This window comes from Coregonus clupeaformis, chromosome 39 (genome assembly GCF_020615455.1).
Source record: "Coregonus clupeaformis isolate EN_2021a chromosome 39, ASM2061545v1, whole genome shotgun sequence".
Classification (NCBI taxonomy): Eukaryota; Metazoa; Chordata; class Actinopteri; order Salmoniformes; family Salmonidae; genus Coregonus; species Coregonus clupeaformis.
The window spans coordinates 18,007,292-18,024,110 of NC_059230.1; the positions used below are offsets into that span (position 1 = coordinate 18,007,292).

The window sequence follows — 16,819 nt, forward strand, 5'->3', positions numbered from 1 at the left end:
TTAATTAACTCAACAGCGCGCACCGCTTGGCAGAATGTGCTTTGACTGAAACAAAATACAGGAAGGCTATGTAGTTAAGACCATCTGCTCTGATTTGCTCACGAAACAGTAATTAAAGAAGATCTAAATGCATATGCAAATGCTACCAAATGTTTTTATTCATGTAGGCTACACTGTCCAGCGAATGTCCCGCAAAATCATCCTGTTGTCCCACATTTGGGTGTTTTAAATGTGGTCACCCTAGTGTGTGCATGCATACATATGCGTGTCTGTGCGTCCGCTCTCGCATGTGTGAGCGTATCATCTCCCCTACCTGCCCAGCCACTCTGAGATGACGCCCACACAGAAGGAAGAGATCATGCCTCCTATAGAGAAGATGGCTACCGACAGGGACCACAGTGTAGTGAGTGTACCGGTGGGAATGGGCTCTCCATACCGGTGCACCCATGTAGCATTGTAGTCCGCCTCAATGATCTGGAAAGGCAGGAGAAGAGAGATGATATGAGACCATGACAAGACAATGATGAGAGATTTTTCCTTAGTTATAGCAGGAAGACTGTAGCCTGCTCCCAGATCTGTTTGTGCTGTCCCAGCATGACAGTGATCATAGGAGTTGGTAAGACAGCACAAACAGATCTGGGACCAGGCCAGGAAGACAACAATGTCAAGACAAAATTGCTTTATGAGCTTTGTTCAAATTGGTTCAGCTAGTTGGAGTGTTGTGCATCCTTCCAACACCAGAGTTCTTGGTTTGATTCCCGCATGGCATGGGCCACATATACTGAATCTAGATAAGTGTATACAAAAGTGTTACTTCCTTGAGATAAATGCTTTGGCAATGGAACAGAGAGAGATGTGCTTTGTGTGAATACTATGACAAACTGTTCTGTGAAGGCCGGGTATAACCACCACTCAAAACTCTGTGCTTCTTGCCAATATGGTCTATAAAAATGGCTAACTTCCCAATCATTAATCCCTTACCTAGAATTTAACTCAAATAGATTGTCTTTCAATGGATTGTCTTTCAATGGATTGACTTTCACAGAGTAGCACAGTTGAGTCAAGAGGTTATTTTGGGCCTGAAGGTTTCACATGGTTAATAGATGGCACAGGGTTCAAGGTTTTGGCTCATGTGTAAAGAGGGTCAAGGGACCAAGACTCATGACCAGAGAGTACATACCAGCAGGGGCACATCGGTTGTAAGGCCCCTCTCGTAACACAACTCACCTGACTGACTCCAAGTCTGTTCCTCTGTCTGACTCACTCCCTGTCTGTATCTAAATACAGATACTATCAGATTCCTAAGTATCTGCCTGAATATACACTGAACAAAAATATAAACGCAACATGTAAAGTGTTGGTCCCATGTTTCATGAGCTGAAGTAAAAGATCCCAGAAATGTTCCATACGCACAAAAAGCTTATTTCTCTCAAAACGCACAAATTTGTTTACATCCCTGTTAGTGAGCATTTCTCCATTGCCAAGATAATCCATCCACCTGACAGGTGTGGCATATCAAGACGCTGATTAAATGTATGCACGCATGACTGTAAGTCGCTTTGGATAAAAGCGTCTGCTAAATGGCATATTAATTAATTAATTATTAAACAGCATGATCATTACACAGGTGCACCTTGTGCTGGGGACAGTAAAGGCCACTCTAAAATGTGCCGTTTTTTCACACAACACAATGCCACAGATGTCTCAAGTTTTGAGGGAGCGTGTAATAGATGCTGACTGCAGGAATAGCCACCAGAGCTGTTGCCAGAGAATTGATTGTTCATTTCTCTACCATAAGCCGCAGTACTTCGAACCGGCCTCACAACTGCAGACCATGTGTATTGCGTTGTGTGCTGATGTCAATGTTGTGAACAGAGTGCCCCATGGTGGTGGTGGGGTTATGGTATAGGCAGGCAGGCAGGCATAAGCTATGGACAACGAACACAATTGCATTTTTATCAATGGCAATTTGAATGCACAGAAATACTGTGATGAGATCCTGAGGCGCATTGTGAGGACCATTATTTCTAATGTATCTTTGACCAACAGATGCATATTTGTATTCCCAGTCATGTGAAATCCTTAGATTAGGGCCTAATGGATTTATTTCAATTTACAGATTTCCTCATTGAACTGTAACTCAGCAAAATCTTTGAAATGGTTGCATGTTGCGTTTATATTTTTGTTCAGTATAGATTTGTTAACTTGTCAGATGAGGAGTTGAATGATACTGCTGTCTACCCAAAATGCAATATATGCAGCATGAAACTGATTCTACATTTGATATCATATGCTGTTGATATATGTACCTATATATGTTATGTATAATAGCTGATATACAGTACCCAGCTAGCACATAACGTTCTGAGAACCATATGTTTCTTAGAGATTGGTGAGAGTGTGGTTGTCCTATGGTTATTTTGCAAACAACCATCCCACAATTTTCTGGGAATGGTGCAGGATAATTGCTTGCCTTTGGAACATTCTCAGCACATTTAAAAAACATTATTTTATTGATATTTCATTACTTCAACAGAACATTTGATTAAAAGTTCAAACATGGTTACATTTCATTTCAATTTTGGTAACGTTCTAGGAACTTTCTCCAACTGGTTTGATATTGGGAATGTTGTCAAATTGTTCCAAGAATGTTAAGAAACAAAAATTTTCTGTGGAAATGTTAGTACTTCAGCATAACGTTTCCTACAGGTTTCCTCATGTTTCTATTTAAAGTCATGTTCTCAAATTGTTCTGAGAACGTTAAGACAATAAAAACCACAAGAACACTTTAGTAACGTTCAGAGAACGCTCTAAGAATGGTATTTAAAAACATACATTCCATTCTCAGCATCAACAAAACTCTCTCTATCCTCCATCTTGTTAAGTGTGTTCAGGTGTGTTGGCCATGCTCAATAATTGGCCACCCCTGATCTTAATGAGTGCTTGTTTCCTTTGAAATGGTCTCTGTTTTAATATACTAAAATGAACAGTTTTTAATGCCTAAAAAACATGGCATGCTAGCCCCATCGTGGTAGCATGGGTACCAGTCTCTTTAGCTAATCCACTTACTGTACTCCATGTCATGAGCCAAAGAGACTGGCCTTTCTGCTATCTTCAAATATGAACATTCTATCATTAATGAGATCAAGGAGAACAGAGGATTTGATCCTGATTCGATCTCCCTCACATCTATCCTCCAATCACAACGATTATGCAAATATTGAAACTCTATCACTTTTTTTCTCCACAGAACACGTTGGTATCTGGTTGCTAAGCAACCATTTTTTGTTTGTTGCTAGCTCAAGTCTAAATTCTCAAAGTAAATACATACTGCAATTCCAACCACAACATTTCTTAGTTTTGATTTTAGGCCTCAAAATACAACTTGCCTAGCTAACAGCCAAATGTTTGTTTTTGACTTTCTTATAAATTCTAATTCTATTTTCCAGGCTCCACATGTTGTAATGGAAAATTGTATTTCCAACAACCAATGAGCAAGTCCGGCGTAAATCCAGCATATATTGAACATTTTAGATTGCCAAAAGGCCAGTCTCTTTGGCAATGACAAGGAGTGGAATGTTAGCTAAAGACACTGGTACTCAGACTACCATCCTGGTGGCTCAGTGGACTAATTCCATGGATAGACAACATTAGATTACATTTACATTTACATTTAAGTCATTTAGCAGACGCTCTTATCCAGAGTGACTTACAAATTGGATTATAGGTTCAAATTGCACTTATACTGTGCCACAATAAAAAAGAAATGTGTTTGCATGATTAATGCCTAAGGAAATACATTTCCATGTGTCCTATCTGTGCTTGGAGTTCAAAAAAGCTAACCCAAAATAAGCTAGCAGTGTTATTAAAAGTCTTATTGAAACATTCAATGATTTTTTTTTTTTTTACTCCAAATAACCTAGAATTTCGTTCTCAGATCGTTAATAAAACCTCATAGGAAAACTTTCAAGGAACCAGAGTAAAACATTCTCAGAACCTCCCTGTTACCTAAAAATAAATGTTCCCAGAACAGGATACATTTTCACTTCTGTTCTCAGAACGTTTAAAAAAACATTCAGTTTAACCGGTCAGGAAACAACCAATGTGAAACCAAAAACATACGTTCTCACAACTTCCAAGAAACCAAATGTGTTAGCTGGGTATGTTCCAATATATTTTATGTATGATAGCTGACATATGTTCCAATGTATTTGATGTATGTTATCTGATGTATGTTCCAATATATTTGATGAATGATTGCTGATGTATGTTCCAATATATTTGATGTATGCTAGCTGATATATGTTCAAATATATTTGATGTATGTTAGCTGATATATGATCTGCTATATTTTATGTATTAATAATCAGCCGATATATGTTCTGATATATGCCACTGCCACATCAGAACCCCATGACCACCCAACCACGACTAACACTTTTTTATGAGAAGGGGGCTTTACGATAGTGAATCTAAGAGATTGTCTAGATTGCAGCGAGAGCATCTAACTATATATTGTTCAGGGAGGCTGTACGTGCTCTATGGTGTGTTTCTCTCTGAACGCGACACCACCCACCCGTCTGTGTCACAGCGTGAACCCTCAACAAACCTTTTGAGTGTCGCCCTAAAAAAAGCCCAAAATAGCCCCTCTTTCCCATGACACCAGAATCGCTGCCTTAAACCCCTCTGCCTCCGATTTCACCCTTGGCTGTGAAGGATATATAAGATGTGGGGGGATGAAGTGTAGGAATGGGGGTAGATAGATGTGTGAACTGTGCAGGCTTGCGGATGGGTGAGGAGGGCGAGGTGAAGGGTGAGGTTGGGGGGTATTATTTGGCAAAGCTGTGTGGCTCGTGTTTACATTTGTACATTTTTGTCATTTAGCAGACGCTCTTATCCAGAGCGACTTACAGTTAGTGAGTGCATACATTTATTTTTATTTTTTTCATACTGTTGACATTACTCCCCTGGCCACTCTCTCTTCTGCTCTTTCCCTCTCTTGCCTCCAATCTATTTCTTCCTCCCTCTCTCTTTATCCATCTCCTATTCTGTAATAGTACATCCTCACAGTCTCTCGATCTCCCTCTCTCTTCTATATTCCTACATGTCTTATTTCTTCTATCCCCCCAATTTCATTTAGTTTGAATCCTTAATTGTTTGCACTGACATTAATGTGTTGTTTCTAAAACATATAGACTGTACTTCATTGTGAAAGGGACAAACCTGGTCCTTTGAAAAAAAAAGACAATAGCCTGTTTTAGGAAAGGTCATAATAATAATAATACTTTATTCAACTTTTATAGTGCTATTCATTACATAAAGAATCTCAAAGCGCTTTAAAGCAACACAAAAAAGACAAGCAATTTAGAAATCAACAACAACTTCATTCATGAGATGGTAGGTCATGAGAGGGTTGGAAAGTTCATGGCTTGAGTGACCATTGGGAGGGAGGTGGTCAAAGGGGATGATCAATCAAAAAAATTGTATATTCAGCTGCTAGACGAACTTAGAAATCTTAAACATTTTAGCTGACATGGGCTAATTGACTGACTATCGGTGAAAGGGGATTCCTAGTCAGTTGCACAACTAAATGCATTCAACCGAAATGTGTCTTCTGCATTTAACCCAACCCCTCTGAATTAGTGGAGAGACATTTTTTATATTTTAGAAAAATGTTGTGCAATTCTACACATTTTTCCATGGGGTGTAGAGGAAATGCTGTAGTTTTAAAGCAAGTTTGCTGCAATTCTACACATTTTGCCATGGGGCGGAGAGAAGATTTGGCAATTTTATAACTAATTTCATGCAATTCTATACTCACTTTTCCATGGGGTGGAGAGAAATTAGCTGTTTTACAGTTAATTTCCTACAATTGTAGACATTTTAACATAGGGTGGATGGAAATGTTTGCAGTTTTTTTATATGATATCTGAGTGACTGACTACCAAAATCAATGTTTTTCTCTTGTTACTAACATAACAAGAGAAAAACTGCAGATGCACACCCAAATATCGAAATTACACCTTTTGTATTCTACTATTCTAACTCGTAACAATAAATTGAGACCCTGACTGAGTTCATACATTTCTTTATCCCCTTCAAAATGGAAGCCAGTTGCACATCCCTGCAGTAGTAGGTGTAGCTAGCTAGCTAGTCCTTCACTACTACCAAAATTAAGCACCTACTTGGGTGAAGCTACGGCAGTCACGTGGCGCCAGAAAGCACACCACATTTCAACAATAATGCTGCGTTTAGACGAGGGACCAGTCGGTATAGCGGGACAAGAAAGCAAGAAAGAGGGTGACGCAAAAGCAAGCCAGCGCGACAGTATGTGTTGCTATGGTGATGTCAGTAAACTAACAAATCAACATCCGGTAGAAAACAACACTACGCTACGGCAGATGGCATTCACCACCAGGCTCAAGGCCATTTACAGTGGTGCTCTCATTGAAAACAATGACATCCGGTTTGCCGTCTACCTCGTACCATCTAAACGCAGAATAATCCAAGAGTAGCCTTGTAACTTAGTCCTCATCACCGCACACCTCAACCGTCTTGCTTTCAGGCTTCTCGCCATCCTCAACCTTCGGATACATGGCCGGCATTTGAATCAAAACAATTGCCAGCTAGCCAGCTGACATTAGCAAGCTACCCAAACAAACAAATGACTTGCAAGCTTCAGTCTTGAAACTCTGTGGTGGATTCTGATGACATTAGTTATATTAATTAAAAAGCTTGGAGGGAAAAAATGTCATAAAAATGTATTCATTATACAAATATTTACGAAATGTACAGAAGCTATCTGCCCAGGGCTGGCGCTAGAACGAATCTTCTTCTTTGGTTGGCGGATCGCATCCAATTATTAGGTGCATACACCGCCACCTACTGTACTGGAGTGTTTGGCCAGTCACGGCCTACCTACATTAAATTCTCTTCATTAGTCCTGTTCCTCTAAGAAAGTGAAATATAGCCCTAGACACCACCACCTACACTCATTAAAAACCCACTACCCCATTCCACTACTTTGACCCTATCTGCTCCTGCACCATGCCAACAGCGTGGGAAGATGGGACACCATCCCTCAACACACCCTGTAACTCTTCTGAAGTAAAATCTCGTAAACCCAAATGCATATCTGCAGCTGCCGCCACAACATCTGTTTTCTGTGATTTACATTCCATTTCTGTGGTACAGTTGATAACCATTGCTATGAATGGCTAAGAAGCCAACCTTACTGAAGCATAAATCACTCATTGCCCTATCCCTCTGTGCTGGCACAAACTACTACTCAATGGAATCCTCTCAGGATCCTCACCCTTGACCCATCTTTCTTCACTGCCTCCGCATACGACACCTTCTGCACTACTCTGACTCTGGCCACTTCAACCTGCCTCTCTCGCACCGGACACTTCCGATCCCCAGCAACATGGTCACCCCTACAGTTAACACACACAACTTTATCCACCAAAACTACACAATCATCTGTCCCTTGCCCTCCTGCACACTTCCCACATCTTGGAATCTCCTTCCTACACACTGACATGACCATCAACGTTGCACCTGAAACAACACAGTGGATTTGGCACAAAAGCACTAACAGGATAACTGATATATCCTAACATAACTTTAATTAATCAGTTGGATGGGCAATTGATTTCTATAGGCTGGGAGTTTTTTTTTCACGGGACCTCCTGTTGTAGCAAACCGCTCACCCACAGGATGCCATACACGCTGTCTGCAATCTGCCCGGTACAGTTGAAACCGGAATTCACTTCTCCAGCGTGCCACTGGCCATCGAAAGTGAGTATTTGCCCACTGAAGTCAGTTACGACGCCAAACTGCAGTCAGGTCAAGACCCTGGTGAGGACAACCCCACAGTTTCATCAGCTGTCTGGGTGGCTGGTCTCAGACGATCCCGCAGATGAAGAAGCCGGATGTGGAGGTCCTGGGCTGGCGTGGTTACACGTGGTCTGCAGTTGTGAGGCCGGTTGGACGTACTGCCAAATTCTCTAAAACGACGTTGGACGCAGCTTATGGTAAAGAAATGAACATTCAATTATCTGGCAACAGCTCTGTTGGACATTCCTGCAGTCAGCATGCCAATTGCATTCTCCCTCAAAACTTGAGAGATCTGTGGCATTGTGTTGTGTGACAAAACTGCACATTTTAGAGTGGCCTTTTATTGTCCCCAGCACAAAGTGCACCTGTGTAATGATCATGCTGTTTAATCAGCTTCTTGATATGCCACACCTGTCAGGAGGATGTACAGTGCCTTGCAAAAGTATTCATCCCCCTTGGCGTTTTTCCTATTTTGTTGCATTACAACCTGTAATTTAAATGGATTTTTATTTGGATTTCATGCAATGGACACATACAAAATAGTCCAAATTGGTGAAGTGAAAATAAATAAATAACTTGTCTAAAAAAATTCTAAAAAATTAATAACGGAAAAGTGGTGTGTGCATATGTATTCACCCCCTTTGCTATGAAGCCCCTAAATAAGATCTGGTGCAACCAATTACCTTCATAAGCCACATAATTAGTTAAATAAAGTCCACCTGTGTGCAATCTAAGTGTCACATGATCTGTCACATGATCTCAGTATATATACACCTGTTCTGAAAGGCCCCAGAGTCTGCAACACCACTAAGCAAGGGGCACCACCAAGCAAGCTGCACCATGAAGACCAAGGAGCTCTCCAAACAGGTCAGGGAGAAAGTTGTGGAGAAGTACAGATCAGGGTTGGGTTATAAAAAAATATCAGAAACATCCCAAGGTGCACCATTAAATCCATGCACGCTCAAGTTTTCTGTTTTTTTGTCTTATTTCTTGTTTGTTTCACAAGAACAAATATTTTGCATCTTCAGTGGTAGGCATGTTGTGTACATCAAATGATACAACCCCCCAAATTCCAGGTTGTAAGGCAACAAAATAGGACAAATGCCAAGGGGGGTGAATAATTTTGCAAGCCACTGTATTATCTTGGCAAAGGAGAAATGCTCACTAACAGGGATGTAAACAAATTTGTGCCTACATTTTTTGAAAAATATGCTTTTCGTGCATATGGAACATTTCTGGGATATTTTATTTCAGCTCATGAAACATGGGACCAACACTTTACATGTTGCGTTTATATTTTTGTTCAGTGTAATTCGCAAGTGGCTGAAACCAGAGAGCTGTATATAATGACGAGATGCTCAGGTCTCCGCCCTAACAATACGAGTCGTTGTCCCAAACGCGGGAATGCAGGCAACAAGCTTAGTTCTGCATATTATGCACATTGAAATGCATTGGGCTTATTCAGGTCAGATTATGGCCCTCTTGCTTCGCTTCTTGCTCAATTCTGAAACTAGTGAGCAAAACAGCGCCGCTCTGTTTTGCTATACAGTGCATTTGGAAAGTATTCAGACCCCTTGACTTTTTCCACATTTTGTTATGTTACAGCCTTATTCTAAAACTGATTAAATAGTTTTTTCCCTCATCAATCTACCATAATACCCCATAATGACAAAGCAAAAACAGGTTTTGTAGAAACTCCAATATAACATTTACATAAGTATTCAGACCCTTTACTCAGTACTTTGTTGAAGCACCTTAGGCAGTGATTACAGCCTCGAGTCTTCTTGGGTATGACGCTACAAGCTTGGCACACCTGTATTTGGGGAGTTTCTCCCATTCTTCTCTGCAGCTCCTCTCAAGCTCTGTCAGGTTGGATGGGGAGCGTCGCTACACAGCTGTTTTCAGGTCTCTCCAGAGATGTTCGATCGGGTTCAAGTCTGGGCTCTGGCTGGGCCAATCAAGGACATTCAGTGACTTGTCTCGAAGCCACTCCTGCGTTGTCTTGGGTTTGTGCTTAGGGTCATTGTGCTGTTGGAAGGTGAACCTTCAGCCTAGTCTGAGGTCCTGAGCGCTTTGGAGCAGGTTTTCATCAAGGATCTCTCTGTACTTTGCTCCGTTCATCTTTCCCTCGATCCTGACTAGTCTCCCAGTCCCTGCCGCTGAAAAACATCCCCACAGCACCACCATGCTTCACCGTAGGGATGGTGCCAGGTTTCATCCAGACGTGACGCTTGGCATTCAGGCCAAAGAGTTCAAGCTTGGTTTCATAAGACCAAAGAATCTTGTTTCTCATGGTCTGAGAGTCCTTTAGGTGCCTTTTGGCAAACGCCTAGCGGGCTGTCGTGCCATTTACTGAGGAGTGGCTTCAGTCTGGCCACTCTACCATAAAGGCCTGATAGGTGGAGTGCTGCAGAGATGTTTGTCCTTCTGGAAGGTTCTCCCATCTCCACAGAGGAACTCTGGAGCTCTGTCAGTGTGACCATCGGGTTTCTGGTCACCTCCCTGACCAAGGCCCTTCTCCCCCGATTGCTCAGTTTGGCCGGGCGTCCAGCTCTAGGAAGAGTCTTGGTGGTTCCAAACTTCTTCCATTTAAGAATGATGGAGGCCACTGTGTTCATGGGGACCTTCAATGCTGCAGACATTTTTTGGTACCCTTTCCCAGATCTGTGCCTCGACACAATCCTGTCTCGGAGCTCTACGGACAATTCCTTCGACCTCATGGCTTGGTTTTTGCTCTGACATGCACTGTCAACTGTGGGATCTTAATAGACAGGTGTGTGTGCCTTTCCAAATCATGTCCATCCAATTGAATTTACCACAGGTGGACTCCAATCAAGTTGTAGAAACATCAAGAATGATCAATGGAGACAGGATGCGCCTGAGCTCAAGTTTGAGTTTCTTAGCAAAGGATATGAATACTTACATAAATAAGGTATTTCAGTTTTTTATTTTTAATACATTTCTAAAAACATGTTTTCGCTTTCTCATTATCGGGTATTGTGTGTAGAGTGATGATTGAAAAAACAAAACAATTTTAGAATAAGGCTGTAACGTAACAAAATGTGGAAAAAGGGAAGGGGTCTGAATACTTTCCGAATGCACTGTTTGTAGACCATGTATCTGATGCTGTCTGGCCAGAAAAAGTATGACATGCCAAACTCCTTTTTCTCCAGACAGCATCAGATACATGGTCTACACATACTGAGACAGAGGGGCGCTGTTTCGCTCGCTCTGATTCTTTATCTGAGATTGATGCTTCTTTCTGTCGGCGAGGGTCTCGGTCAAATAAATGAACAATATTTCAATATTTTGACCTCATGGCGCCATGGCAACAGTAGGCATGTTTTAGTCATCCTAAAGGTATTAATTCCCAGATCAGCTCTTAAATGCCTTCTCTATGTGATAACTCACTTAGAGTGCACAGAGAGCTGTTCTCAGACCAGGCTCTGCCCTTTATCAGATGAAACAATGAGACCAGGCTTAGCAGGGTGGAATCAAGGGGACATCTGTGTAAATGTCAACTCACTTTATTCCTTCACGTGCCCCTCTCAGACTCTACATCGCTAAAATCCTTCAAATACTTAAAACCTGCCACATGTATATTTACAGCCATCAGCATGTTCAACTAAACGTGAGATGGAACATTGAAATGTTGTTGAGACGCTTAACCTTCTCACCTTGTTTTGAAATGTGTAACAATTAGGTCAGCTATTGGTTGAGGGCCATGGTTCTGGCTCATTCATTTAAAGTAACTAGCTACATTTCAGGTAACATTACCCAGCTAGCACATTTGGTTAGTTGGAAGTTGAGTAACGTATGTTTTTTGGTTTCACATTGGTTGTGGTAACGAAGCCATATGTTTCCTGACCGGTAAAATTGAACATTTTTTTAACATTCTGAGAACAGAAATTAACATTTAGCCAATTCTGGGAACATTTATTTTTAGGTTGCAAGGAGGATCTGAAAACGTTTTACTGTGGTTCCTTAAGTCTTCCTGTGAGGTTTTATTAACGCTCTGAGAATGGAAATTATAAGCTATTTGGAGGTTTTTGAATAACTTCCTTAACTTTCACTGAATGTTTCAATAAGACCTGTAATAACATTGCTAGCTTATTTTGGGTTAACCATTTTGAACTCCAAGCACAGACAGGACACATGGAAATGTATTTCCTTAGGCATTAAATCATGCAAACACATTTCTTTTTTACTGTGACATGGCATCAATGAGATTCAAATTTATAATCTTCTGTTCTCTAGCCATAGAATTAGTCCACTGCGCCACCAGGATGGACCTAGCATAGCATGTTTTTGTACACATACAAAGCTGTTCATTTTAGTCTATTAAAACAGAGACCATTTCATAGGAAACAAGCACTCATTAAGATCAGGTTTTGCCAATTAGTGGGTGCGGCCAACACACCTGAACACACTTAACAAGATAGAGGACAACAAGAGTTTTGTTGATGCTGAGAACGGAATGTATATGATTTTAAATAACATTCTTAGAACGTTCTCTCAATGTTTTCTTGTGGTTTTGATTGAACATATTCTTATTGTTCTTGGAACAATTTGAGAACATGACATTAAATAGAACCATGAGGAAACCTGTAGGAAACGCTATTCTGAAGTACTGAAATTCTCACAGAAGAACTTTGTTTCTTAACGTTCTTGGAACAATTTGAGAACATGACTTTAAATAGAACTATGAGGAAACTTGTAGGAAACGTAATGCTGAAGTACTGAAATTCCCACAGAAGAACGTTGTTTCTTAACGTTCTCTGAACTATTTGAGAACATTCCCAATATCAAACCAGTTGGAGAACATTTCTAGAACATTACCAAAATTGAAATTAAATGTAACCATGTTTGAACTTTTAGGAAACATTCTGTTAAAGTAATGAAATACCAAAAAAGTAAGTTTTTTTTTGTCAAGTTCCTTAAATGTGCTGAGAATGTTCCAAAGCCAAGCGACTATCATGCACCATTCCCAGAAAGTTGAAGGAAGGTTGTATTCAAAAACACCATAGGACAACCAAGCTCTAAGAAATATATGGTTCTCAGAACATTATGTTCTAGCTGGGTAGTTCATGCAGGAGCCACAGACTCCAGTAGAAAGAGCTTAGCCAACTGTCTTCCATGTTGACACCAAACATACCCCCTGACAACATTCTAATTGGGATTCTATTAGAATTGAATGGTCTTGAATGTACTGTAACTTTTGGTGTCAAAGTGGGCCTGAGTTTGCCAGAATCTGTATATCTATGGCACTGGTTAAAGGGAAAACTAGTATGGTGCTGGAGATAATAAATATGAGGTTAAAAAGTGGTGGAATTCCCCTTTAATGCAATTGCAAGTTGGTCTTACCTTCTGAGGTGCATTGATGACGCCAATATTGTATCCAAACTGAAAGGAGCCCAATACAGCAGTGAACACTGAGAGAGCAAGGGTTCCAGTCACTGTCTGTAGTGGACACACACAAGAGGAAGACAACATATCTGTTATCATGGTGAAATTGTGTAGTTGTTTGCGGAGCCATATATTTAGATTTAAATATATGTCTCTGGTTGTTCGTAAAGAGAAACAAGAACTGTGGGATTGTGCCCATTGGAGAGGGATATAGAGAGGATGGACAACCTAGAAAGGCATGGTTTGTTGCAAAAACAAACTAATGTCATGTCCATATACACAAACAATGACGAAACTCCTGTTGTAAGATGACCATGGTGTGTAGACTTTTAATAAGCTTCTATATTTTGGGACTCTCCTGTCTTAGCAAAGGCCAGGACTACACGCACACACACAAAGACCCCTAACCCCCCCAGACACACACGCAACAGCCTCTCTAATATCCACTATTTATAACTGTGATACTAATGAGAAAGGATCTTTCTAGCTGTGTCCAGGACTTAACTGTGATACTAATGAGAAAGGATCTTTCTAGCTGTGTCCAGGACTTAACTGTGTATCGTGTGATTGGGTGACTGAATGCTGAGTTCCATCCTAGTTCCCGTCTAGGTTGAAGATGACAATATACATATATACAGTGGGGGAAAAAGTATTTAGTCAGCCACCAATTGTGCAAGTTCTCCCACTTAAAAAGATGAGAGAGGCCTGTAATTTTCATCATAGGTACACGTCAACTATGACAGACAAATTGAGAAGAAAAAAATCCAGAAAATCACATTGTAGGATTTTTTATGAATTTATTTGCAAATTATGGTGGAAAATAAGTATTTGGTCACCTACAAACAAGCAAGATTTCTGGCTCTCACAGACCTGTAACTTCTTCTTTAAGAGGCTCCTCTGTCCTCCACTCGTTACCTGTATTAATGGCACCTGTTTGAACTTGTTATCAGTATAAAAGACACCTGTCCACAACCTCAAACAGTCACACTCCAAACTCCACTATGGCCAAGACCAAAGAGCTGTCAAAGGACACCAGAAACAAAATTGTAGACCTGCACCAGGCTGGGAAGACTGAATCTGCAATAGGTAAGCAGCTTGGTTTGAAGAAATCAACTGTGGGAGCAATTATTAGGAAATGGAAGACATACAAGACCACTGATAATCTCCCTCGATCTGGGGCTCCACGCAAGATCTCACCCCGTGGGGTCAGAATTACCACAAGAACGGTGAGCAAAAATCCCAGAACCACACGGGGGGACCTAGTGAATGACCTGCAGAGAGCTGGGACCAAAGTAACAAAGCCTACCATCAGTAACACACTACGCCGCCAGGGACTCAAATCCTGCAGTGCAAGACGTGTCCCCCTGCTTAAGCCAGTACATGTCCAGGCCCGTCTGAAGTTTGCTAGAGTGCATTTGGATGATCCAGAAGAGGATTGGGAGAATGTCATATGGTCAGATGAAACCAAAATATAACTTTTTGGTAAAAACTCAACTTGTCGTGTTTGGAGGACAAAGAATGCTGAGTTGCATCCAAAGAACACCATACCTACTGTGAAGCATGGGGGTGGAAACATCATGCTTTGGGGCTGTTTTTCTGCAAAGGGACCAGGACGACTGATCCGTGTAAAGGAAAGAATGAATGGGGCCATGTATCGTGAGATTTTGAGTGAAAACCTCCTTCCATCAGCAAGGGCATTGAAGATGAAACGTGGCTGGGTCTTTCAGCATGACAATGATCCCAAACACACCGCCCGGGCAACGAAGGAGTGGCTTCGTAAGAAGCATTTCAAGGTCCTGGAGTGGCCTAGCCAGTCTCCAGATCTCAACCCCATAGAAAATCTTTGGAGGGAGTTGAAAGTCCGTGTTGCCCAGCGACAGCCCCAAAACATCACTGCTCTAGAGGAGATCTGCATGGAGGAATGGGCCAAAATACCAGCAACAGTGTGTGAAAACCTTGTGAAGACTTACAGAAAACGTTTGACCTGTGTCATTGCCAACAAAGGGTATATAACAAAGTATTGAGAAACTTTTGTTATTGACCAAATACTTATTTTCCACCATAATTTGCAAATAAATTCATAAAAAATCCTACAATGTGATTTTCTGGACGTTTTTTCCTCATTTTGTCTGTCATAGTTGACGTGTACCTATGATGAAAATTACAGGCCTCTCTCATCTTTTTAAGTGGGAGAACTTGCACAATTGGTGGCTGACTAAATACTTTTTTTCCCCACTGTATATATATTTATATATATATAGTATATTTTCGTTTTAACTTCCCATCAGCCCACAGGCACCTGTTGCCATGGTGACTGACAGCTAGGGGTTCTGGGAGAGACTGACCAGGCTTTCCTACTGCTTACATCTATTTACCTTCAATACAGGACTGGCTCCAGCAGCCTTCACAACATACCACTGAGTTCACAATAGTTAAACATGGGCTGTAATGCACCGTTACTTAATTCTTATCCAATAATAACTAGATAGGGTTGACAGTTTTCTTCTCCAAAAATGTTATCAATATGTTATGTTATTAATAAAAACATATTCATGGTGTTCACTGTTATGTTTTATTTAAACTATACAAGACTGTGCAAAGCATTTCCCCTCGGAGGACATAATTATATTCTACAATATTCTATTCTATTCTATGCTATTCTGAAACATGGTATAATGGTTCATTAATAAATATCCCAATGTGTGTGCATATTACATAAGAATCCTACACCTGGTTGAGTTTGTGTCGGAGGTGTGTCTGTCTGTGTTGCTGTGACATGATGACCTTGCAGTGTTGAGTACCCATATAGGGTGTGTTTAGTCAACATAAAAGCAAAACGTGTACAGTTGAAGTCAGAAGTTTACATACACTTAGGTTGGAGTCATTAAAACTCCTTTTTCAACCACTCCACAAATTTCTTGTTAACAAACTATAGTTTTGGCAAGTATCTACTTTGTACAATTGTTTACAGACAGATTATTTCACTTATAATTCACTGTATCACAATTCCAGTGGGTCAGAAGTTTACATACACTAACTTGACTGTGCCTTTAAACAGCCTGGAAAATTCCAGAAAATGATGTCATGGCGTTAGAAGCTTCTGATAGGCTAATTGACATCATTTGAGTCAATTGGAGGTGTACCTGTGGATGTATTTCAAGGCCTACCTTCAAACTCAGTGCCTCTTTGCTTGACATCATGGGAAAATCAAAAGAAATCAGCCAAGACCTCAGAAAAGAAATTGTAGACCTCCACAAGTCTGGTTCATCCTTGGGAGCAATTTCCAAACGCCTGAAGGTACCATGTTCATCTGTACAAACAATAGTACGCAAGTATAAACACCATGGGACCACGCAGCCGTCATACCGCTCAGGAAGGAGACGCGTTCTGTCTCCTAGAGATTAACGTACTTTGGTGCGAAAAGTGCAAATCAATCCCAGAACAACAGCACAGGACCTTGTGAAGATGCTGGAGGAAACAGGTACAAAAGTATCTATATCCACAGTAAAACGAGTCCTATATCGACATAAAGCCACTGCCAGACTACAGTTTGCAACTGCACATGTCCTCTGGT

At 40.9% G+C, this 16,819-nt stretch overlaps 1 protein-coding gene across 1 annotated transcript in view; it reads right to left on the reverse strand.

Moving 5' to 3' along the window:
• The window catches only part of LOC121554659 (solute carrier family 2, facilitated glucose transporter member 4-like), a 36,332-nt gene that overhangs the window by 9,635 nt on the left and 9,878 nt on the right, over window positions 1–16,819 (reverse strand). Inside the window, exons 2-3 of the mRNA XM_041868322.2 lie at window positions 13,204–13,299; window positions 314–474 (exon numbers count right to left, since the gene is read on the reverse strand). Coding sequence (XP_041724256.1) covers window positions 314–474; window positions 13,204–13,299 — 257 coding nt within the window. The remainder of the gene's footprint in view (window positions 1–313; window positions 475–13,203; window positions 13,300–16,819) is intronic.